The sequence below is a fragment of the Papilio xuthus genome, unplaced genomic scaffold, assembly GCF_000836235.2.
Source record: "Papilio xuthus unplaced genomic scaffold, Pxut_1.1 DF827714.1, whole genome shotgun sequence".
Classification (NCBI taxonomy): Eukaryota; Metazoa; Arthropoda; class Insecta; order Lepidoptera; family Papilionidae; genus Papilio; species Papilio xuthus.
In genome coordinates, this window is record NW_013530935.1 from 2049050 (window position 1) to 2073914 (window position 24865).

At 32.0% G+C, this 24865-nt stretch overlaps 3 protein-coding genes across 3 annotated transcripts in view; 2 read left to right on the plus strand and 1 right to left on the minus strand.

Annotated features, from left to right (window-relative positions):
* Positions 1-90: 90 nt before the first annotated feature.
* LOC106116554 (short coiled-coil protein homolog) lies at positions 91-1708 on the minus strand. The gene is made up of 2 exons (XM_013310429.1): positions 1319-1708; positions 91-954 (listed from the first exon to the last, which is right to left on the minus strand). The coding sequence occupies exons 1-2, from the start codon at positions 1581-1583 to the stop codon at positions 812-814; spliced, it is 408 nt and encodes a 135-aa protein (XP_013165883.1). The 5' UTR covers positions 1584-1708; the 3' UTR covers positions 91-811.
* A 185-nt stretch (positions 1709-1893) lies between these two features.
* mRpL19 (mitochondrial ribosomal protein L19) lies at positions 1894-4189 on the plus strand. The gene is made up of 6 exons (XM_013310448.1): positions 1894-2089; positions 2161-2397; positions 2531-2673; positions 3094-3273; positions 3604-3758; positions 4021-4189. Exons 1-6 carry the CDS (start codon positions 2023-2025, stop codon positions 4151-4153), a joined length of 915 nt encoding a protein of 304 aa, XP_013165902.1. The 5' UTR covers positions 1894-2022; the 3' UTR covers positions 4154-4189.
* Positions 4190-4584: 395 nt separating this feature from the next.
* Positions 4585-24865, plus strand: part of klar (klarsicht) — a 209026-nt gene continuing 188745 nt past the window's right edge. Inside the window, exon 1 of the mRNA XM_013310588.1 lies at positions 4585-4972. The gene's annotated coding sequence lies outside the window, so the exon portion shown is untranslated. The remainder of the gene's footprint in view (positions 4973-24865) is intronic.

The window sequence follows — 24865 nt, forward strand, 5'->3', positions numbered from 1 at the left end:
GAACCATTCTTGCTCCGATAAAAAATATAGTTTGTTTTATAAAGGTTTTTAGCTCTATTTTAATTAGTGATGAAAGACAAACAATACACATAGGTTGTTATAAATATATTTAAAGCTATAAGACATAAGAAATACATAATTGAGATTTTCATCGTTGAGAAGAGAGCATTAACACAATGTTTAAAATTATTCTAAGCAGTTTTAACTGGAATGTGAGTAATTATGGGAAGAGATAATTTTTTCTAAGAAATTGCTTTGCTGTGTAACATTAAAATATGGAACTAATTTAAAACTTATGTGTCATGTGTACATACATGGAAAAATTATGCTTAGACATATAAAATGTAACTACAATACAATTTGTGCTCTGGTAATTTCCCAAAATTAGGCTGCTTTCTTAAAGCAAAGCCACAAACATTTCCCTAAAAAAATCGTAATTAGAATGTTATGATGTTGGCAACACTCAGTTCATATAAGATTCTTAATGGACCCAAAATGTTACCATATGAAAAGTTCAGAAAAAAAACTTGATAAAAACATTGAAAGCAGTTATTTAAAGCATAGTGTCCACAGAATTACATGGTATAGTGGTATATATACCTATTAATAAAATTACATTTTTAAAGAACATCCACATCTCCTTTTCATTATTCTCATATTTAAGAGAGAGAGACAGAGAGACAGAGAGACTGTTATAGAAGAGTAATATACAGTTTACCATAAAGTATTTAATGGTTTTCATGATTGCCAACTTTAAAACACACTTCTGTGTTTACTATAATGTTGGTGCTTATATCAACAAACAAATTGTTTACTTTTTTTGAACATTAGATGTGGTAGATTGGAATACTGAAGAAGCAGTCATTAGATTTTCAATATATTGCCCGAGGACTTGGTTCTCGGAACGAAGCTTCAAATTTTCTTCCTTTACAGAATCCACTCTTTGCGACAAATCTGAAATGGGATTGAACATAATTAGTTAATATTTTTATAATTCAATATAACATATTCTGTCAATTAAAAAACTCTAGATAGCAATAAAAGTATACAGTTATGATCACATGAATGTTACAAATCTATATATTTGATGAATGGTACAAATATCAAGCAATCATGTTTAATCGCCAAACACTAAGTCATACAGACAGTCGGAACAATGGTCTAAGATAACCCATTGAAGTCATGATTATATAAATAGAACATGCATAAAGTAGAGAGAGAACATTACATAAAGTAGAGAACGAAGTATGGTTAATGTTTTAGACTTATGTGTCATAAAGCGCCTGAAAAAAGAGAGTAAAACAGATTTGATACTTGCCATCTAATGTGTTCTGTAATTCCAGCACTTGCGATATTAAACGAGCTTTTTCCTCTTGCTCATCTATACCTGAATCCGGCTCGAAGCTAGGCGGTCCATTTAAGCCAGGGCTTGACGAGCCACCTGTATATGAACTGGGTAAAGAGTCCATAGAACGGCCATGGTCCAATCGATTATTTTCGATGTCGTCTGTAATTATTACTTGTGGATCATCGTCAGCTAAGGGTATATTATCATCATTACATTTTTGAATAATAGACGACATTTTCTTCGCAACAAAGAACGAAACTAATCACATAAATTGAGGTCGTTTGGCTTATTTTATTAAATCAATAATTTGTTTTTGATTTTGACAATGACAGCTGACGTATGCTATTGATAGCTTGACAAAACATGGAATGAAGCAATTCGATCCATTTTACAAGAATTCTTGAAGTTGTATTTTAAATGTAATGTAAACACTACGTATTAAAGTGAATTTAAATTAGTTTAGATTATTTTACTCTTTTTTTCGGCTTTAATTTTTTTTTCCACGGCCAAAGTGCATCTTTATGTCAAATGTCAGTTGTCAGCGTCTTGTCATCTGTCAATAAATAAAGGGATAAGGATGCAAATGTTTCTTATATAAATATAAAGTAGAATCCTTACTTAGATAAGTGAATACAATAAAAAAAATTATTAATTGAACAATTGCAATAACAAGCATGGCATTAGCTATACGTAAATCTACATTCAGTGTTTTGGCAACCGCAAGATGCATCGTACCAAGAGGTTATATCAACAGCAAAGTCTTATATTCTTGGTTATTATTTATGTTTATAACATGTTTTAATTGTTTTTAGAATTTCGGAGTTTATCATCATTACCTGAAACGAATGAAGATGTTGCCCAGGATGTTGCAAAAAGGTCGACGGGGCGTAGAATTCGTTTCCAAAATCCAGCTTTGGAATATCGACATGTATACCCGGAATTCTTGCCTGATCCAAATCCTAAATGGAGAAATACATTACGTGAAAAAATGGAAAGAGCAGACATGTTAAAAAGGAGAAGTCAAATTGATATACCTGAATTTTATGTTGGTATGTAACAATAAATTTAGTGTAGCTGAAAATTGCGCATAAGTATGTGTAAGAATGTAGAAGAGATGTGAGAAGTGTTCCAGAAATGTGCCAAATTAAAATCTGTAATCTTTGCCAACTTACTTGTTTACAGGATCTATTCTAGCTGTTGTAATATCAGATCCTCATGCTCAAGGTAAAACCAACAGGTTTGTTGGTATATGCATTGAAAGAAAAGGTTGCGGTCTGAGAGCTGAGTTTACATTACGGAATGTTGTGGATCATCAAGGTGTTGAAGTAAGTTATATTCTTTATGTAAATTATTATAAATTCTAAAAGCTAGGAGACACTTTGGTTAACATTTGAGGTTATTGGATAGAGATGGAAAGGGAAACCAATCTTTGGGCAATGTGTACCAAACATTAAATATGAAACAACAGTCTGAAGCTGGCATTCTTTTTTATTGTCTATTAAATTACTAATATGAATAAAATGAGTCTAAAATATTATAAACAACTTATTAACTAAAATATATTATTAAAAGGAGTCCCTTTAGACAAGGTTCTGAAGATACTGGCAGTGTTCCCCCTATGAATAGCTATACTAATTCTTTGTCCGAGGTTGCTTCCAGCTCCTCGGTCCCCTGTGATATTGATTAACTTTTTTTGATATTTAAACATTATGTTTTTTTCACAAATACTTTTTTTATATTCACAGATTCGATATGACCTCTATGATCCTACAATACAATCAATACAAATAATTCGTCTTGAAAAACGTCTGGATGACAAACTGTTTTACTTGAGAGATGCATTGCCCGAGTACAGCACATTCTCATTTGATATGGATCCAGAAATACTTCCGGAAGGTACTCCAGTGCCTGTCAATCCTGTTCAGGTATAAGTTATATTATGTTAAAACTATACTAGCAGTTGCCCACAACTTCGGCCTCACAGAATTTAAACAAATATAGCCTGTCACCCAGGGATAGTCTAGCTTCTCAACAGTGAAAAATTTTTTTAATTTGTTTCAGTAATTTCGAAGCCAATGCAAACAAACAATTCTTTATTAATATAGATTATGTCATGTTCTAATAGAAAAACCTATATTTCTTAACTAAAATAGTCTTCAGTTTTACAAATAATCTAATAGAAAAAAGAACTATTTTGTAATTGAAATTTATTTACATTCACAAAAATTATTCAAATATTTTTTTATACATTTTAGGTAAAATTAAAGCCAAAACCATGGCTTGAGAGATGGGAGAGGCAAGAACTTAAAGGAGTTGCTAATATTGAAGAACATCTCAAAGAGAATGAAAGAGTCAGAAGAGAGCTAAGGAAGACACCTTGGGAAAAATATGATTTGATGAAACAATACAGGTAATTGATGACAACTTGACAATATAATTATCTATACTAGTTGTTGCACGCGACCCCATCTGTACGAAATTACAAAAAACATAATTAGTAGCCTATGTGTTCTTCCGGACATCTATGCCAAATTTTAGCTAGATTCATGCAGCGGAGATACCTTCAATCAAATGTCCATTCATCCAAACATTTGCATTTATAATATAAGTAATATGTATAGAAATAATAAATGTATTATAAAAAATAATATCATAATAATTTATATTTACAGAAAAACAATACCAGCAGAGGATCAAAACGAAATATGGGGTGAAGTTCATAATCAATTAAATCAACTTAAACTTTCACGTAAAAAGATGTTCAAGAAACGCCCAGTCACCACACCCAAGACTCAGCTTGCATAATAAAATGATTGTATTAAATATATAGCTTATAATAGATGTAATAATTATTTCTACTCCTGTCTATATGAAACTAGTGTTGCTAGCGACTTCCTCAGAGTGGATTGTGAAAAAAAGTATTCTATGATACGTCCACTTTTATCAGATCGGTTATCAAGTCTCGGAATAAACGCGGACTTGCAGACAAACAAACATTTAACAAATTGTTTTTCAGTTTTTTTTAATTTACATACAAATGCAGAATGTTTGCCTAATATGGGTGAGCTTGGATACAGAAACTTGTTTTTATCGACTAAAATTAAATTTTCGAGCATAACAAAAATTTTTATAGCCTTCAACTAGCTAAAATTGCTTGTAACGGAATCTTAAAAGTGCAGATTACAAAACAAGTGAAGTGTCAAGTAAAACAGCAAACAAGCTAAGTTCTGCCAATAGATGGCGGTATTGCTTAAAGAAGAATTGATTTCGCAGACAAAAATATTGCTTTGCTTTACTTAATGTTAACCAAAAGAAAAGTTACATGTTTTTGTAAATTAAACCAATAATTCTAATCAGGAATCGGAAACAATTCAAATTAGTATAATTTTCTTATAATTCGAGCCATGTAAAGGGAGTGATTATAATTATGCATTTTGTTTGTGATCGTGCGTGCATTAACTGCAGCCTGCAGTGTGTGAGTAAAGCTTAGTGCAGTGTAATGCACTTTTCTTTATGGGTCAGTAAATTATTGTGTTTTATAAATTAAGTTAGATAATTAATTGTGTGTAGTGTTTGGTGTTGAGAACATTATTGTGTTATTTAGTGAATTGTTACTATCGCCGGGTAAGTACTGCATTTATTAAAAATACAACCTAGACATGACTAATTTATAAGCATAAATATTTTAATATATTAACTTTATTCGATATTTTTTTGTGGGATTGTTAAAAAAACGAGGTATTTGTCTTTGTGTCATGAAACTGCACTTGCATTTTGCTAACCTTGATTTATCGATTCACGTCACTACAACTCATATTTATGAGTCAATACCTACATTGTTTATGATAACTTTTACATGCATTAAGTATACAAAATTAAATAAGTTTAATTGATTTTGATATCAAAACTTCAAATAATCTTCATTATATGTAAAAGTTTTGTCATTCAGTCTTTGCAATCATGAATTAAATTTTGACTTAATTAATCCTAAGTTAGTCAAAATGTTGCCTAACTTTAAACTTTCATGGTTTTTACTAAAATAATGTATGTATCATAATTCTTACCATACTCAAGCTGTTTGAGTTCCTGATATTATTCTATAAGTTATTTTTTTTTTTCAAACTATCACACATTGTTCAACTCATGACCATGTTGTATGCATCATGTTAAAAAACCCGTTACTTTTTATTATATTACTTAAGTTGTAATTAAGTTAGATCTAAGTAAATAAACATTACAATGCAAAGGGTAGCATATTTATCATGCAATTTGAATCCCATAAAAAATACAAATTAAGTTTCCTCCATGTCACTATATATCTTAAAAGTAACGGCTTAATTGAAACCATTAAATAATAAATTTACTTATAAAAGTGTTTGTATTTTAAATTATACATTCAAACAAAAGAATGATAAAATTAGCAACTTTTATTTGTTATTGTTTTGTTGCACAATACATTGGTAAAAATTATAAAAAATTGCGCATTACATTATATAAAAATGTAAACCAATGGTACTGGGTATTTTATTCAAATTCCAATTAGATTGATAAAGCAAATCAGCCTCATGAAATACATACCAAGGTGCAATACCTAGAGGAAATATACATAATATGTGATACAAGCACACGCTGTGTTACCTCTCTGTAGGGATGAAGGCAGGGAGATAATATTTTTCACTATTTTTAATTATCCATAATATTATAAAAAGTAATAAAAATGTTTCACAGCGATGATTCAAAGACCCAGGATTCATAGTGGATTATATTATGTGTAAGGTGTCAAACAAGCAACTAAACACCTGATATCACTAAAATAGTAAAGTGATTCCATTATCACTAAAATGGCCAGAGAACAAGAAAATATCTCGTCTGACAAATACGAAGAGATTTTTGAAGAAATTTAAAATAACTTTAAATAATCAGAATTATTAAATTATTCAAACTTTCGTGAGACATCATAATAAACTTATATAAAAACGGCTAAACACTCACATATATTTGTCTGTGCATGATGCACTGACTAGTTTCGAGCCCATCCGGAGCCTTTCATCAGGGTAGGTGTTTAGCCGTTTTTATATAAGTTTACACAGAACCATGGTATTTTTCAAATATATCATCTCTTGATAATAAGAAAAATGATTGAAGTGTTTTTAGGTACATCCTGTATCTATTATGTTTTGGTTATGTTGTAAAAGTTACAGACAACATTTTATGTAGGTTTAAAAATGACAGGAAGTGTATGTATGCATAGTTTATCAAACTTTCTTAGTTCCGTTACAAAGTGGATCCTGTAGGTCGACGTACGATAATCTACTTGCCGTTTCTCGACACTAGCTTGAAGTTAATGCAATTAAGTTAATGGTAGAACTTAACAAAAATTTCTTTTTTCATATTACGACAACAAACTATGACTTATGTTTTTGTACGATTAATATTTTATCAGTAGAATAATTTAAAACCAAGATTTAAAGGATTGACGTAAATTAAATCTTGTTTTCTTACTAATATTATAAATGCGAATGTTTGGAATCGATGGATGTTTGAAGCGATCTCTAGTACGGCTGCATGAATCTCGCTGAAAATTGACTTAGATGTAGAACATAGGCTGTTGAAGGAACAAATATAATTAAAGTTTTTTTTCAAATTTCGCGCCGCCGGAGTCGCGGGCAAAAGCTAGATAGTTACTCATAATCGAATTAAAGAGCAGTTTGTGGGAAATCATAACTGTTTTATATTTCTTGTTATCAATTCCGTATGCCTTTTGTTTTATTAGTCAAAAAATATTAGCATCATATCAAAATTTATGACTTTCTTACAACATTGTTTTCAGTATGTGTAATTCTGCGATGTAATTTCCGTCAAAATTTATTAGTGAACGCAACTTTTTGGTAAACCCGTTCAATCCATCAAGTCTCCTCAAACAGATTACGATAGCGGCTTGTGTTCCGTTGTTATCTTAGGAGAGATAAAATAACTTAGATTTTAAAGTGAGATTGGTTTACACGTCGATTAAAATTAATGAAAGTGTTATAGGGATTTAAAAAAAATGTCATATCTCTCTATATATGAAAAGAAAGTCGTGTTAGTTACATTATTTATAACTCAAGAACGGCTTTACCGATATGGCTGAAAATTGGTGAAGAGGTAGCTTAGAGCCAGGAGACGGATATAGGATACTATTCTTTTTTTGCGAATGTTTAGATAGATGTTATGTGGATAGATGGATGGATGGGTGGGCTACACTAATTAAGTTTTTTATTTATATATTCACGCGGAAGGAGTCGCGGGCGACAACTAGTCATTGATAATATCAAGATATTATATTTCATAAATTACATATTCTAATCTATATATTAGATTATTAATTATGTGATTCGGGAGATTGATGGTTTATTATCTAGGTAGTTCATTTATTATGCGTGAATAAGATGTTCTTTTCTTACGTTCAGATATCTTCTTTTAGAAGTATTTTTTTTTATATCATAAGGTGGCAAACGAGCAATCGGCCACCCGAAATCGCTGAAATGGCGAAGTGACCGTTGCCCATAGACATACGCAATCGCATATGCGTTGCCTACCTTTAATCGACGGAGGAGAGGATGCACAGAAAGAAAACATTTCCATGCATCCTCTTATCCGGAAAGTCCACTTCCACATCCCATCCTTTCCTTATAAGAAAAAGGGTAGGAAGGGAAAGAGGACTAAATTAGGCCTCCGGGACGCACACTCATCAGACGAAACGCGGAATTGCTTCCACTTCACGTCTGTCTTCAAGTATCTTTGAAGATGTCATCCAAATAGAATAAAAAGAGTTTACAAGAAGTTTTCCATATAAGAGTTTTTGGTTAACGATAAAATATTGGCATTAACATAATTAGTAAAAAGTTAAGTCGTTACATTTTTTAGATTCAACTGAACAATAGTTTAAAAAACGTATTTAATTTTATCCTTTCAAAAATAACATCGTTTAATATTCTGACATTAATAGAACAAATATTTTCCGGCGCTTAACTAAAATCATTCATGTTTCATTCACCTCGTTAACGGATGATTAAATATTAATATCATTACTTCCTCAGTTAACTAAAATAGTAACACCCATCCGCATTCCTATTTATAAGGTTTTAGTTACATCAATTATATCAAAATAGAGGGTTAGTAAGCACCTCTTAAAATAGATAAGATTTAAAAAGTAAGTATGATATATCGTAAGTAAGCGCTCTAGTTATTGCTTGTAAGTTAAATAGTTTCCGGTCCTCTTAATCACGAGGAAGGAAAGGATTTTGTCTACAAATTTTTGTACATTGTAAATATGTTTACAAACTACTAAATACTTGAATTATACTCTTTAGAGATATCTATTTTAACTAGTAACTTCATTATGCTTCAATATTGGTCTATTTCTTCGTCCGTGCGGAATTAAAAAAAAAAATGTTCGAAAATAGAATAACCGACTCTAAGGTTTACCTGGAGTGAAGATTCTCCTGATTAGTCTAAAAAAATTAATAAATAAAAGTATTTTTGTGCTATAAATTATTTAGAAAGATTTTCTTACATTTTCTATATGCATTTACATTAACAGCTTCACCGGGCTTGAGGTGGCCGAGCGCAGATAGCGTTTAGCCTAAACCTCGTTTAAGAGCAACAAGACTCGAGGCCCTCAGGAGCCTCGGCTCGTGCTGTTACTTCGTTATTGTTACTGGATTGGATTCTATACGGTGTTCGTTTCATTTACCTACCTAGGAAGTTTAATGTTGTAAATAAAAAGTCCATAAAATTCCATTCCTTGTATTTATGTCTTATGTGTTATACTCACAAGGAAGTAAGTTACGTTCAACAAAATGCATTCGTTATATTAAAAGGCATCTTTATTGCATCGTATAAATTATGTTGTCGCTATCTTATATTCCTATATCTAACTTTCATGTTATGTAGCTAAATTTAAAACGATATACTTTTTTTTTCTTTCTTTTATAGACGTAGATAACCATGCCAGTTTTACTGCCAAGTTATAAAAAAAACTTATGATGTAAATTTTACGTTTACACGTTTTCAGGTCGCCTGTGATAAAATATTTTATTTAAAAAGTTTCTATGATTACCATATTCAAGACCTTTGAAAGGGTTTTTTTTATTTTTTTAAATATGTAGCGAAACATACTAGCTATCGATCCCGACTCCGTCCGCGCGGTATTAAAAATATCTTAATTAGTGTTTGTTCTTACAGATTATGTTCAAATATCTATGTCAAATTTAATCGAGATCTGTTCTGGAGATAGCTTTAAAGAAATATCCATACATCTAAACTTTCGCATTTATAATATATAGTTAAATCAATAATATTTTTACCTTATAAATGTTTATTGAACTTAACAAATACGTGTTAAAGATGCAATATGGTTTTGAATATTGCGTGCTATGCTAAAACAATGAAGACTTTAATTGCCTTGAGTTTTTAATTTAAAAATTTATATTGCAATTATTGCGTGGTACAGTCGTTGCTTGATCAAAGAGCTATTGCGATATAGACACGTCTCAATAATAAACGTTCAAATATGACGAAATTTATACGCACAGATATTAAAATAAATAAACTAACTATAGCACACCTGGTTGTGTTCTTTAACCCGATATTTTAGCAGAAATTGGTTTGGAAGTTATAAAATATTAGATTGACTTCTGTCGTTTGAAAAAAACTTAATTAGTAGCCTCTGTGTTCCTTCAAATTATGTTCTTAATCATTGAAGATCGGTTAAGCCGCTCGGGACCTTCTAAGAAACATTCACCCATAGATGTCTTCTAAACTTTTGCATTTACAATATTAGGAAGATCAATTTATTTGCATAAGATAACAAACATAATACTCAAAACTAGCGTAACATTTCGGTCTGTGAATATAGAGGGCGGAACCCACGTGATGTAATGAACTTGAGACCCAAGGGCACACATTAATTGCAGATTCAATGTAGGCGAACTTATAATGTTGCGTGTTTTACAATTTGAAGACGTCTAGTTTCCTTAGCAATGGCTTTAGCCCATAGAAAATAAAAAAAATAATTTATTAGTTATAATGTTTTTTTTTGCCAGCGAAAGATGTGTAACAATAAATTCCAGCTTGATACCTCGACGCGTTCCGGAGAAAAAGGGTTTTGATAGACAGACGGACGGACAACAAAGTAATCCTTTAATGGTTCAGTTTTTTTTTCCAGCAACGAAACCCTAAAAATTGCTGTAAACCTTCCACAAAATAGCAGATAGTGTATGATTGGTAACTTGTCTTTACTGAATTCAACGACTGTTGATTTTATTACTCTATGATTTGGGACGCTGCAATTTAGGGACATACTGTATCTCAGTTTCTGAAAATGTCTACATCTATGGATATAGATATTTTCAGCAACGTATTACAATTAGCTGTAGCTAGCCCATGCTTTATTTCTGCGTCGCATGCTTATGCCACATAATATCAATCCACTTCGCTAGGGGGAATTTGCTTTCTATGCGAGGGTTCGTAGCTTTGATAGGGTTTCGGATTATATTTTGTCTCTTTTATTACGGGATTATTTAATAGGAAAACCTTGATGTCTTTCTTTAGTCGATGTAGACATGAATGAGGAAAAAGTTAAAGTTTATAATCTTTATGTTATACAGATTAACCATAGATTTATTCATTAACTATTTTATTAAATAGATGATATTAGCTATCGCCCGCGACTCTGTCCGCGCGGAATTAAAAAAAAGTATTGGTCACAGCGTGATGTTATATAACCTAAAGCCTTCCTCTATAAATGGACTATCAAAAAAAGAATTTTTCAAATCAGACCAGTAGTTCCTGTGATTAGCGCGTTTAAACAAGGAAGAGTTTGTTTGTCTTATAATATTAGTATAGATAGATAAAATTAGAGTGACTAGTTTTTTTTATTATTTAAATGATTGAAATGTGGGGAACAAAGAATATATTAAAACGTTTTATAATTAACATACCCATATGAAGATGAACCTTTTAAATTGTCAGATAATGCTATGAATTTAAAAAAAAAACTTTTATAAAATTAAAATGCTGTAAGCAATACAATGCGCCTTAATAACAGAATATCGATTTTCTGCATTAGTGCACGTTTATAATCAATTTTCCGATCCAATTAATAATAGAACAAAATAGAGGAATCATTTTATCAAAGGAATATGTATATGTAGGCTTTATTTACGTTCGTTAGGAGGACAGAATCTATGTTCACGATTTTCCGGCTTTCTAAACGGTTCCTTTATAGGAGCAAGTCGACGCGGGTGGCTCTTATCACGTAAGCTGATAGAGATTCAAGACTTCTAGCTGTTTGCATTGCTAAAATGTGAGCAATTGTATTACTTTCGAAACTTTCATTTTCGATATTTAAATTGTACTGTTTTGATTAATTTACGTACTATATTAGTACTGTTAGGAAAAAAAACCGACACTGTGCAGGTGTACCGGCGCAACACTAGCCTTATTAAAAATGCCAACGTTTATGTCGCCCACTAATTATTCTGACTTGGTAACGAAAGCATTCATTTGCGCCAAATGATTCTAACTAATAATGTCTTAAAGTACATTTGAGGGCTTGATGTCATTAGTTATTCGTCTTTTGAATGTTTCTCTCGTTAGGTCTTCTCTTATTGTCATCAGCTCACTATACGTCCCCACTGTGAGGCTCTGAGCCTACTCTAAATTACGAGTGACTGTCTAAGTCCACGCTTGCGTGTTGCAGGTTGGTTGACTTCATACATATTCATTGTCATCGACTTAATTGTTGGAATATATCAGGAATTTCTTTTAAAACGTATTTACTCATTCAAGGTAATTACGTTACGATAGTAGGTAGGTGTGTAGTGGCATCGAGTTTGTAAACAGTTTGTCGGATTTAATTCTAAACTTGTTGATCATTAGCGGTTTGTTTATGTTTCGGACACATGTTTGTAAATTCGTCTTATCCGTTTGCTTTACTGTTGATGTTTGGTTATGCTGTTGCCGGTATTGAATAATATTAAGTCTCAATTATGTATGTTTAGCGAAATAATTAAAGAATATTATCTAGTTAGTACTCGCGTTTTTCGCGAGGAAGATAAAAAATCTTATATTGAACTGTTTTTTAATATTCAAGTGATTCTCGTATGGAAAATACGCAACAGATACATTTTATCCTTTACTATAGGCTTTTAGAAGATGAATAAAAAATTAGTTAAGAATGAATTAAATCTTATTATGGCAAGATTTCTTTTAGCAATCTAGAAAAACAAAAATACGCAAAAGCAAAAATATTTTTGTTTTGTCCGGAAGACCTTAACGCTTGTAACAAACCAAAGAAGTTAATTTAGCGCTAAATATATGTTTATTTGTATTCAAAATTGTATTGTTAAATAAATAAATAAAAAAAAGTTTAATAAAACTAAGCTAAAAATGATTTTATAGTGATCGTATATTTTTATAGAGTTGTATGTATGGTATACAAAATGAACATAAGGATTAAGAAAAATCGAATCGTTTCTTGGTATTACTTATAACAGAAATTATCATTTGAAGTATCTAGACATAATGTTATAATATGTGTTTGCGCAAGCGCACACTGACGGCTTTAACGCCGTGCTGCGCAAACGGATAGCTTCGCTTTTACGCAGAGTGCGGGATAGCCCCAACACCATACTAAGAGGCCTTAGCGACAAGCCTGACTGCCCGATAGTGCGTGCGACACTGGGTACGTGCACACGTCGTATATTTACCGACGTAATATTTTTTCTAATAACCGATTGTAATATTTTTCCAATATGTGTTACCTACTGTTACATGAAATAAATAAAAATAAATATATAGATCTAAATGAATGTTGTAGAGATTAATTACTTGCTACAGATAATTACAAGTTACCTACGGCATTGTGTTAATTAAATCAAACCTAGCGTAGTATCAGGGCGGTTCAGCGAAAGTGGTTTGCGAGTTGTGTTTGTGCGAACTAAAACAAAAGTCAATATATCACCAGTTAGACCTGTTGCCCCTTGTAATGGCCAATAGAAATTGTATTTGATATGTGAGGCTTTCTAGATCTAAACTATAGCTATTGTTTACTTATCGTAAGTCAACTTGTTTGTAATTAGTATTTAACCATGGTGAAATTTAACCGTAAAGTTATCTTAGCAATTATATTTTAATGCTCCGCACGTAAATACTGATTTTAACGAGATATGTATCTGACAAGCGATATTTTATACCTAACTAGCGGTCGACCGTGACTCTGTCTGCGTGAATTAAAAAAAAAACTGTATTAGTCTATGTGTTCTTCCAGACTATGTTCTATATGTATACCAAATTTCATTTAGATCGGTTCAGCTGTTCTGGAGATACATTTAAACAAACATCCATCTAAACATTCGTATTTATAATATTAGTAAGATGTAAGTTTACTCATAAAACTATAGCTATTACCAGTTGAAAATATAATAAACTAGTTTTTAAACAAAAAAAATGGGATTATTATAATGACAAGCATTATATATTTTTTGTGTATCCATAGATGTGGATGCTACGAGAAATTTTTATTTGGTGGACGGCGTTGGCAATCATTAAATGTCATTATGATGGATATGAAATAAGAAAAGTAAAACTCGCCTCGGTTCCCGGCCCTCCTCGGAATCGTGCGGCGATGGGATAAAAAAATAATTACGTGCGTAATGCGCCTAGAAGAATTTCATGCGTTTATTCTTTTTTTTCTGACCGCCATGGATCCGAAGCAGACCCCATAGAAAAACTTGCATCTCCCCTTGGCCTTCGATACGAAGATAGACTTTTAAGTATTTAATACGTGACCACATAATTATTGCTTGTAGACAAAATAAAGCGGAGAAAGTAAGTTTTTAAAAATTCAACCAAAAATGGTCATATTCCAGAAATAGACAATTAAAAAAGAAGTTTGCCTTAGTATGAATATTTCTGTAGTAGAAATCCGTGAATGATGTAAAAATTATTGATTCAAGATTTCATTGTAATATGCTGTAGCCTTGTGGAGGACAAAATATAAGTCAAGAGGGGTTACGACCCTTCATCTCAATTCTACTAGAATGCACTTTCATTTTGTTTCCATTCGTTTACCGCACCTTGTTACAAAAATTACCTTAATGCAATGAGTCAGTGGGCGGTTATCGGGGTTCCGATCTCAAAGGGTCGTTGTTGTACCCCAAATATGATTGCTTACTAGATATTTGGACTTGTTAGTTATAAGAACTTAACAGTTAATTCATGGAATAGAGGAACGATAAAATACATGTACACTTTTCTTTTATCATTTTCGGAAAACTCTTTTTAACCTACATTTGTCCAGATGTTACGTTTCTGAAATTTTTGTTTGAAGTTGACCCACTCTTGTTATGTCAAACAATCGTTGAAGCAACATTGTAAATAGGGTCACGTGTACCTATGTGAATATTTAAATAAATATTTGGCAATAGTGGTTATGGATTTAACCAATAATTTATGTGCGTGTCGTGAAATAAAGCGTCAATAGCCTAATGGTTAAGGGTACGGATTTCGGATCACGAGGTCGGGAGTTCGAATCCCGCCATTCGACTATTGTCGTAAACCATATCGTAGCATAAGCTTAGAGCTTAGTTGGAATAGTAAAAGAATTATTAGTAAATTTACTAAAAAAATCTGCTAATATTAAAAAAAATATTTAAAGGTAAATGGTATATATTATTTGAATATCTTTGATTATATCATTTGAAACTTGAACATAAGGAAGCATATATATACATTGAGAAAGAAATCTCAACTGTTGCAGCAAATGCATGTGGTTATTTACACAAAACCACAAAGCTTACATAATTTAACCACATAAAAGTTAACGCTTTTAACTTCTCATAAGAAATATAACTACAAAAGTTTTATAACTGGTTTTAAAAAAGACAGGACATCCAATTAAATACGTTTATTTCTTTTGATACAATAATTAGCAGTTTTTATTCAAATCGTAAGTAAAATCACGTATGTTTTTTAATAAGAATTTACTAGCATAAAAATAAAAAACTTAGTAAACTGTTAAATAAGGTTCGAGGATAAAAACGGCTACGACTAAAAATACGAAAACGTAGCAATTATTTGTAAAGAATTCTGTTGAGACGAAAACTTAGTCTCTTTTGTACTTTGAATATAAAGGTGATAAGATAAATTTGTGCGTGTGTAACATTTGATGCATATTGATTTGAAAGCGTTTTACATTTTCCAGCAATGTTGTAAAGAAATGACTTTCTAATCTCGCAATAGCATTTGGGTTTCTAGGATACAGCGGTTCACCTTTATGGGTCTCATTATTGTAAAGACTAGAGACATTGGCAACTTGTGTTAATTTATGAAACATCTGACCTCGGGTTAAGATGCGGTTGTATCGTAAAATCTTGATAGAAATCTCATAGTTTATGCATTTCTTTGAAGTAACTTCTGTAGTATTTTGTCCGTTATATTTCTTTATGGTAATAAATATTATAGGTTTGGAAATTCTTTTGTTTAAAAATGAATATTGAATCGAAACTGCAAGTCGGATATTGTCTATTGGCGATACAACATAGATGTTAAACTGTGGGTTTCTGAGACTAAAATCGGTGCTTAAAATATATTGTTAACTCTGTTTTGTTAAAGATAATGACACGGATGACGATATTTTACTAATATTATAAATGCGAAAGTTTAGATGGTTGGATGGATGGATTTTTGTTATAATGTATCTCCAGAATCCAACTTTATGGATCATGGATCATCATTTATGGATCAATTTAGACAGCCTGGAAGAACACATAAGCTACTAATTAAGTTTATTTTAAATTCCGATACGGAGATTTTGGTCTCAAAAATCTACGGTAAGCAGTTCATCAAAAATGTAATTTCTTGAATTTTGTTATTTATAAAAATTTGTAACATCATTGAAACTTGTCTAATACATAGTTTAAAAAATTTCATTGTCTTGTATTTGCTTTGTGTATATTTGAAAATATTATAGTGCATTATATAAATAAAATGATATGACGTTAATTAAAGTTATAACTGCGTTTGTTATTGTTCTCTAATTCGTTAAGTTGAGAGTTGGCTGTTTAAAGTAGTGAGAATGTTACGGATGACATTAATTTCAAATTAGTTTAATTACATATAACCGTTACACTTTTCCCACGATTTTATCATTTTTAATTTTATTATTTAATTGAAATTAACTGCAATTATTACATCTTGATTTGTTTTATATACAAACAGGCCTTGGAAAAAGTAGAATGTAAGTCAGTGCAAATTTTCGATGTATTTGTGTATTTTAAAGACGGATTGAGAACCACTTTAATTTTTTATCCATAACAGGGTATGCATTAATAGGTTTCTATGCACTTTACATTTTATTTCTTACTAATACGATAAATAGAGCGTCGGTGGCTCAGGGGTCAAGCAGTTGACTTGCAATCTGCTGGTCCTGGGTTCGAATCCCGCCATGTACCAATGTGTTTTTCGATTTTCGATTTACATATGTACATTTATCCGACGTTCTTACGGTGAAAGAAAACATCGCGATGCAACCTGCAAATATCTGAGAGTAAATTCAAAGATAGGTGTGAAGTCAATAAAGCACTTGGCCAGCGTGATTGACTATGGCCTAATCACCTTCAACTTAGGCTCCGAGCTCCTCGGTGGGGACGTATAGTGAGCTGATGATGATGATGAATACGATAAATGCGAATGTTAAGATAGATTGATGGAAGTTTGTTACAAGGTATTTGGGGAACTGCTCAACGGATCTTAATGAAATTTGGCATAGATGTAGAACATAGTCTGCACGAACACATAGGCTATTCATTAAGTATTTTTTTAATTCTGCGTTCACTGAGTTGCGGGCGACAGCTAGTAAATAAAATTCTTATTGCAATCAGTAAAATGATTATTCTCAGCCCGATAGTTTGGTATGTATGGCATCACGTAGCCTCCTATGTAGATGCATACAAATGCCACAATCTGAATTAACCAACCGTAGGCTATCGGTCAATTTGTTACGCGCCGTGTACCCAGTTGTTCAGAGATTATCTGAAATTGTGCTTTTATTAACTATATCTTGCTTTTATTTTTTAATCTTTATAAATGTGTATTTGCATCAATAAATACGTTAACCCTTATGTTCATTTTGTATAGTATTAAAAATATACGACCACTATTAAATAATTTTTGACTTTGTTTTTTGCTTTTCTTCAAAAAAGAAATCTTGCCACAATAAAGGTTAAGCTTAACTTTAACTTAATAAATTAAGCTAATAGGATATTTATATAATAAAAATGGTCAAAGATTATGTTACCGTTTCATACTGATAGACCGGAAATATCAAACTCGATTGACGACTGTTATGTTATGATATTTATAAAATTATACGATTATTGGCCGTTTAGATATTATACATTTATATTGTAACAAAGAAACAATATGCTGTTTAAGATATTGACTGTAGTACAATCGTTGGCAATTTTATTGAGTGAATACGATTTCCACTGTTTAGAAACCTATACCAAAACATATTCTTATCTCAGTTTTTGATAAGAGAATGAAAGGGTTAGCAATATGTTTTTGTTTAGGTATTTGAGAGTGGAAACTCAAGATAATGCCACTGCCTTTGAGTCGGAGCACCGTTAAAATGTCAACGGTTACGAAATCTCTACCGTTGCATGCACTGTAATAAGTGTGGTTCCCAGGGATACACGTTAAGTTTGTCTATACTATAAAAAACATAATTAGTAGCCTATGTGTTCTTCTACATTCATGTCTAATTTCATCAAGATCCATTGAGATTTTCTAGAGTTACTTTGTAACAAACATCCATCCATCTAAACGCCTTGTGTAAAACAATTGAAGGAATGTCAAAATTGCCTGATATTTTAATAGCAGTGATATGATTTAGAACTGTATACCATCTAGTACTCAGAACACAAATTAAAAAACACATCTAAAAGGCTGTCCAGAAATATACGAGAAGTTGGCAAACAGCCAGATTCGCTCCGGCCGTCTTACATGGAGTAGGAAAAATAGATGGGAATGTAAATCAAAGTTATTGCCCCGATAAAGTAGTGATGCACTTATTTTAATAACAATTTCAAATTACACTGCATTGTACTTAACCTCTTTTAAACTTAATGCATCAGAACATGCCTACAGATGTAATGGTAGAACATTTTTCACGAGTAAAAATTATTGATTTTCTAGACGCCACACAATTTGAGAAGTAAAAAAAACTTCATCTTGTGAATACTAATAAAAATGTGTCTAATTGTTATTTCAATTTTCAGGTAGCTAAAGATGTCAAATGAAGTTTTTTTCCAGTTAATTTAGGTAAGGAATTTATTGAAATATAGAATTTAAAATTATTCTAATATCGTCGTATATAGGATTCATCGAACAAAAGTTAAAAGTAATGTTGCGCGCTGTGTACTCCATAAAATTCCATAGAAGTTCACAATGATAGACATTCTTATATTATAAATGTGATGCTTTAATTCCCTACAATGTAAAAGTAATGGAACGTCAAGGATAATTAGTATATTATTATCGTGTTTACGGACGAGTGCGTACAAAAGTCTTAGGAGCGATCAAAGTCATTTTACGCTTCGCGGCTTGACCCGTACCGATATTACTTTAGACAATCCGCTTTCATATCGTAATGACGATTGTACTTTTTTAATGATTACGCTTTTTGGTCTATCAATTTAGTGTAGATAGTTATAAATAACAGTTGAAATAGAAGCCTAGGATTAGGACGATGATCGTAAGAAGAAATATTTTTTTTTAATTTCATTTAAAAGCTCAGAGATTCACGCATAAAGTCTGGCAAAGGAAACCTAATTTATGACAGATTTTTTTTATAATATTAAAATCAATGACAATTTTTTGTTAAAAAATGTCAAGATATTACTTCTACCTTTAATTTTCCATTTAGTATTCCTATCCCCTGACAACTCAAATGTATGTAATTTGATAAAATATTGTAAAACCTGTTCGCAAATTCCTCATAGCGTGATAACAATATTGAATTGGCATTTACGTAATCGTAAATCGTTCGAGTAATTCACGAACTTAAGCATACACCACGACTAGAGGACAATACCCATGGCCTTGCGTTCCTATACCGAGACAGTTCAATGAACCCGACAAGTTCCAAATTAAGACTAAATTCCAAGAGCTTTGAGTAAAGACGAATATAGATTAGACATATATTTAATTCTAATACGTTCTCCCATTTAACGACGTGAAAGCTGACGTCTCGTGAAATGGAGACGAGCTCTTTGTTTAATTGGAACCACTCTTTGATGTGAGAATGTAATTTTGTCTCACTTTTGATAACGCCATCTTCCTTGTTCTTTTCCTTCAGAACAATCTATCATTCGACACTCTAGGCGTCACTACATCATGTCACGTTTCACTCAATCCGTCCATCTTTTGCTAGACAAGTGCTTAGTTATTTTTCATTGTACCATAAGTTTTATGATCCCTTGTTCTAGGTCTTTAACGTCACAAAAGTATAGTTTCTTTTGAAGGAAATTACAATACAAATAGACTCAAGTGTAAAAAAAAATAGTTTATTTGTTGTTGTAGTTTGCAGATAATTAATAACTTAAGAGTCTAAGAAGCAATTGTGTTCACAAAGAGCACTTACTGGTTCTTTAAACACGATACGACACTTATTGAATATGAATGGTCCTCGAGGTTAATTCGTAGGCGCCCGATTATGTCATAGCTCTCAAGATACTGATATAGTTATTGTTACAAAACCACATTGTTACATACCAAAGTAGTAGTTTTGGAGCCTTCGTAACATTGGTTTTGATTCTTTGACATTTTAAACAGAGTGCAATGGATCATTGTTATCAACATAGAAATATATATGAACAAAATCATGAGGCAAACTTTCATAGGATCGTAAAAATATTGGTTCTTAAATTAGTGTGTAAATGAAAATGAAGCATATGTGTACAGACTTTAATCTTATAACTGAATTTAATAAATATTGACGATGTTAATAGACATGGCGCACACTCAGAGACGGGCGTATATACTCAAGCAATCCTTTAGTGTAGATTAGTGCTAGGGACTGCAGGTAATTATTAAATGACTCGGTGTATGACAGTGTTTAAAAGGAAGCTATTGTTATGATATTACGTAGCAAAGTCCATAACAAACTGGAAGCAAATTATGACATGAATGTACGTAGGTGGTGAACGACTATAACTGTCGCATTGCAAGCAGACGATGACTCTCTTGCGATGACCGTTACGTTATACGCAGGCTCTCTCTTTAATTTGTTTAAGTGTTACGTCGATATCGTAGTAAAGCTTTAGAGAGAGCATGACTTGTTAATTTTTATATGTCAGTTTTGTGGCGTGAGGTTAACGATTTGATTGAGTAGAAATCTCAATTTTTAGATTTTAAGTACACATCGTTGAAGCTCTTTTTGTCTGACTGACAATTGGTAATGTTTTTACAAGTTGAGAAATTAGTTTGATCATTATATTTGACATTTAATACTCTAGTTTGATAGCTGTCAGTCAAGAAGTAACTAAAGGAAGCAATATAGTATTAAAATAGTTAGCTCTGGATTGCGTAAATAGTGTACAGAAAGGAAATAATGTAGTAGACATTGTTTTAAAATAAAGACAGACCTCAATATAAATCGAAGTCCACTTGCTCGGCGCGCACCTAATGTCGGTGTATTGCAATGGAATTGCAAATAGGTATGATTTAGATAAATCATATGCATAATAAAGCAATCAGTCGTGCAATGCGATCGCGCTCGTGTAATGAACTGGTGGATAAGTTACATTCCTTGAAGCGAATAAAAGCTGAGAGTATATCGTTATTCTGAGTACATGACCGGAACTTTGTTAAAAAAATCAGTTGTCTTTGATTTAATCGATTCGAATCGAAAGGAATTACTAAATTTAATTATTTAAATAGAGTATCGATGTTATAACTGAACAGACTTAAATTAAGATTAATGCATCAAACTGAATTTCACTGGAGAAAATGAACTGTGGATACTGCGATAAGCGTTGTCAGGAAATTTATACAAATAAAAGTAGATATTTAACTTCATTTTGTTAAAATCTGTTAATGGGCACTACGATATAAATTTGGGTAATGTTTTTAAAATTTGTGTATTCGGCTGTGCTGACCTGACCACGCTACACGTATTTTTTGCTATAATGCTATTAAAATGAAGCGGGCAGACGTGTTTATTTCGTCTATCTGTAATGCTTCTGCTGAGAAAATCCATTTTATTACGTTATCAATTGATTCATGATCATATCGTACTGTGGCAATATTTCACGTGAGCCATTGAGATTGTCCTGATCCTATCGTCTCAAGATACCAAACTGGTCCTTTCTTATTTTCACTTTCACGCCACCTACGAGAGTTACCTTTTGCTTAGGCATTGCCCATTTGCTTTGCTATGCAAATTTATGATTATCGTTTTAAGTATCTTTTAAGGTTTTGAAACTTATTTAGAAGAAAAGTGGATTATTAAAATGCTGCCTAACCTAACATAACCTAACAAGGCTATCTCGACCGTTGACCGTTCTTAAATCTGATTATTCATTCACCATTTTATAATTGACGTTAAAATAGCTTTGCTTCACCACATTACGACACTTAACAGCATGTTCTACACTGCAGCACCATTCAATAGTGTTCTGGCCTCGAGTAAGAGCGCTTTCCAATACATTACAAGTCGACACACTTTGGTGTTTACAATACAATTTTCATGTCTGTTCTTAGACGTCGAAACTTGTATTCGAGGTGTTAGTTAGCAGCAGTTAAATAGACATAATAGCCGTGTGTGGAGGCGTCGGATAAATTAATCACCGCATCACATCTCGAATGTGCCGTAAAATGGAATATAAATCCGTAAACTAGTGTGAGGCTGCATTTTTACGTACTAAACTATTTAAAGTCAGTTCATGTGATGCTTATCATTGTTTAATGTTTGCACTAAGGAAGTCTTTTATTGTAAAACTAAACTCCGAGTGTGATTTGATAAATCAAAGTTTTGGGTGGCTTCAAAGTTACTGATTATATTTATTCGTCTGTTGAATTCTAGCCGTTTGGGAAAGCAATCTGGAATCACGAGAAATGTGTGGTTTTGCAGTAAAATGTCGATATCAATGAAATCTCGAACGTTTAAGGGATAAACGTTTTCTCGTTGTGGCCAGTCTTATTGGTGCCCGATGAAGCGGCTCGATTAGGGGGAAACCGTTTCATTTGTAATTGAAGACCAGAAAGTACATTTTACATCGATTTGTGAATTGCTTGAGTAAATACTAAGCTTATAAGCAGTTATTGTAATAATTACATACACTGTTTGGTTTGTTGTTTGATAGTGTTGCAAATTTTGTGTCATTTTACGTAATATTCTGTTTTTAGTTGTACAATAGATCCAGGCTTTGCTCCAAATTTTCATCGTAAAAAGACAGTGCGCTGATGAAATAGAATATTTGTATTTATCTAATAAACATAAAACCCTTGTCTGACTGTAAATATATTTGGTACATCTGATTTCAAATTGCGGTGCCCATGAACATGACATGACACAGATGTGTGCGGCTGATACCGAGATTTACTGAGCCATCTCATCCGGCAACGTACACAATCTTGGCCTTTCGAACTTAATATTGCTATATAATTTCTAGCTTTGGGCAATGTCTAAGTATAGTTTGTTAATTTTTTTTATGAAAAAACAATTTTTAATGTCAGAATTTTGGTAAAAAATTAACTTGAGTCAGAATAAAATCCAGCAACCATCTTTATGTGCAGCAATTTTTTATAACGTACACGTATAAAATAACGGTCATAAAATGACATATGCCAACATTAATTAAGAGCTGCAGCGTAATTCGCATATTTGCTAGAACGCATCTGCGACATGTGATGTCTAGAAAGTTTTTACAATAATATTTCAAGACATTTAAAGACCACATACCAAAAGACTAAGTCAATAGGTTACTTCTTGAATTTAAAATATTCTGCATCTGCCTTTACGGTTAATAAGAATAGAACATGGTTTTTGTTCATTTTTAAAATAGAATTAAAATATTTGACCTGTAGAATTGGCATCTTAATATAGCCCTGAAATGTTTAATTTTATAGAAGTGGCTAATAGCAAATGACGTTGCACTTTGAATGCATCTTTTACACATCTTACTTCTTACTAATATTATAAATAATAATGTTTGGATGGATGTTTGTTTCAAGACATCTCCAGAACGACTGCACGAATCTTGCTGAAATTTGGCATAGATATAGAACGTACTCTGAACACATAGGCTACTAAGTTTTTTTTTTAATTCTGCGCGACGTCTAGTGTAAGCTTATACACATATTGGTACTCTTGACACGTGCATATAATGTATATTAGATTTGTTGTAAAGAAAACAAAACAATCCCTTAGCAACTTTCGCCGTCTCTAAATAATTACACGAACATTGTGTAGTCACAAAAAGAAACTACGAGATCAATTACTGATAAGAAATGTGAATTCAATGATCTTGTATACAATACTTTCTTTTGAATGAAATTAACAGTGTCATATTCTGTTTTAATTTGTGTTTTGTGTTACAGTTGAAATGCTTCCGGAATTTGCGACTTATATCGAATGTGATAAATATCATTATTGTTTACGGCATTGCTATCACCCAATTGTTTCATATGGTTAATAGTGTTTATTCGAATTAACACTTTCATTGCGCTGTATATAGTGTAATGGAAGACAAAAGTATCTCGAAAGTTACGAAGAAAGAAATCGAAAGAAACTGCTCTGTTTTCACTACTGTATCAATGTTTGTTATGGTTAATTGAATTGTTATTTATTCCTTTAAGACAGTGGTTCCCAAACTTATTTTGTCTACTGCCCACTTTGACAATAAATGTTTTTTTAACGCCCCCATATTTTCACATATTTAAAAACCACTATAACTTCAAATTAAATTAATTAATTATTGTGACCTATATTTATATTAACGGAGAAATTTAAACGAAACTTTTACTATAACCCGCAACTTGAGACCTGCAGCGCCCACAAGGGGGCGTTATCGCCCACTTTGGGAAAGACTGCTTTAAGATGTCATTTTCTTATCGGTGCTAATAATACATACTGTATGTTGTATTTTTTCGTAAAACTAAAATTGAAGCTATAAAAAAACAAAGGATCATACTTAGCAGTAATGATCTATGACTTGGTATTTTCCATAAAATTAAAAAATATATTAAAGTTAATGCTGCTGTATTTAAGGAAACGGAACGTTTCCTTTTCAATGGAGTGAAACGTCGTTATGTCAGGACATCGTGTCATCATCGCCCGTTCTAGTGGCATCCGTATTTTTAGTTTTTATTTTACACATCTCTTTGTACTTGAACAGGATTTTGTTACGTAAGAAAATATACTAAAATACTTGTATATAATAAAACAAATGTGGCGAGGAACGTTATAGT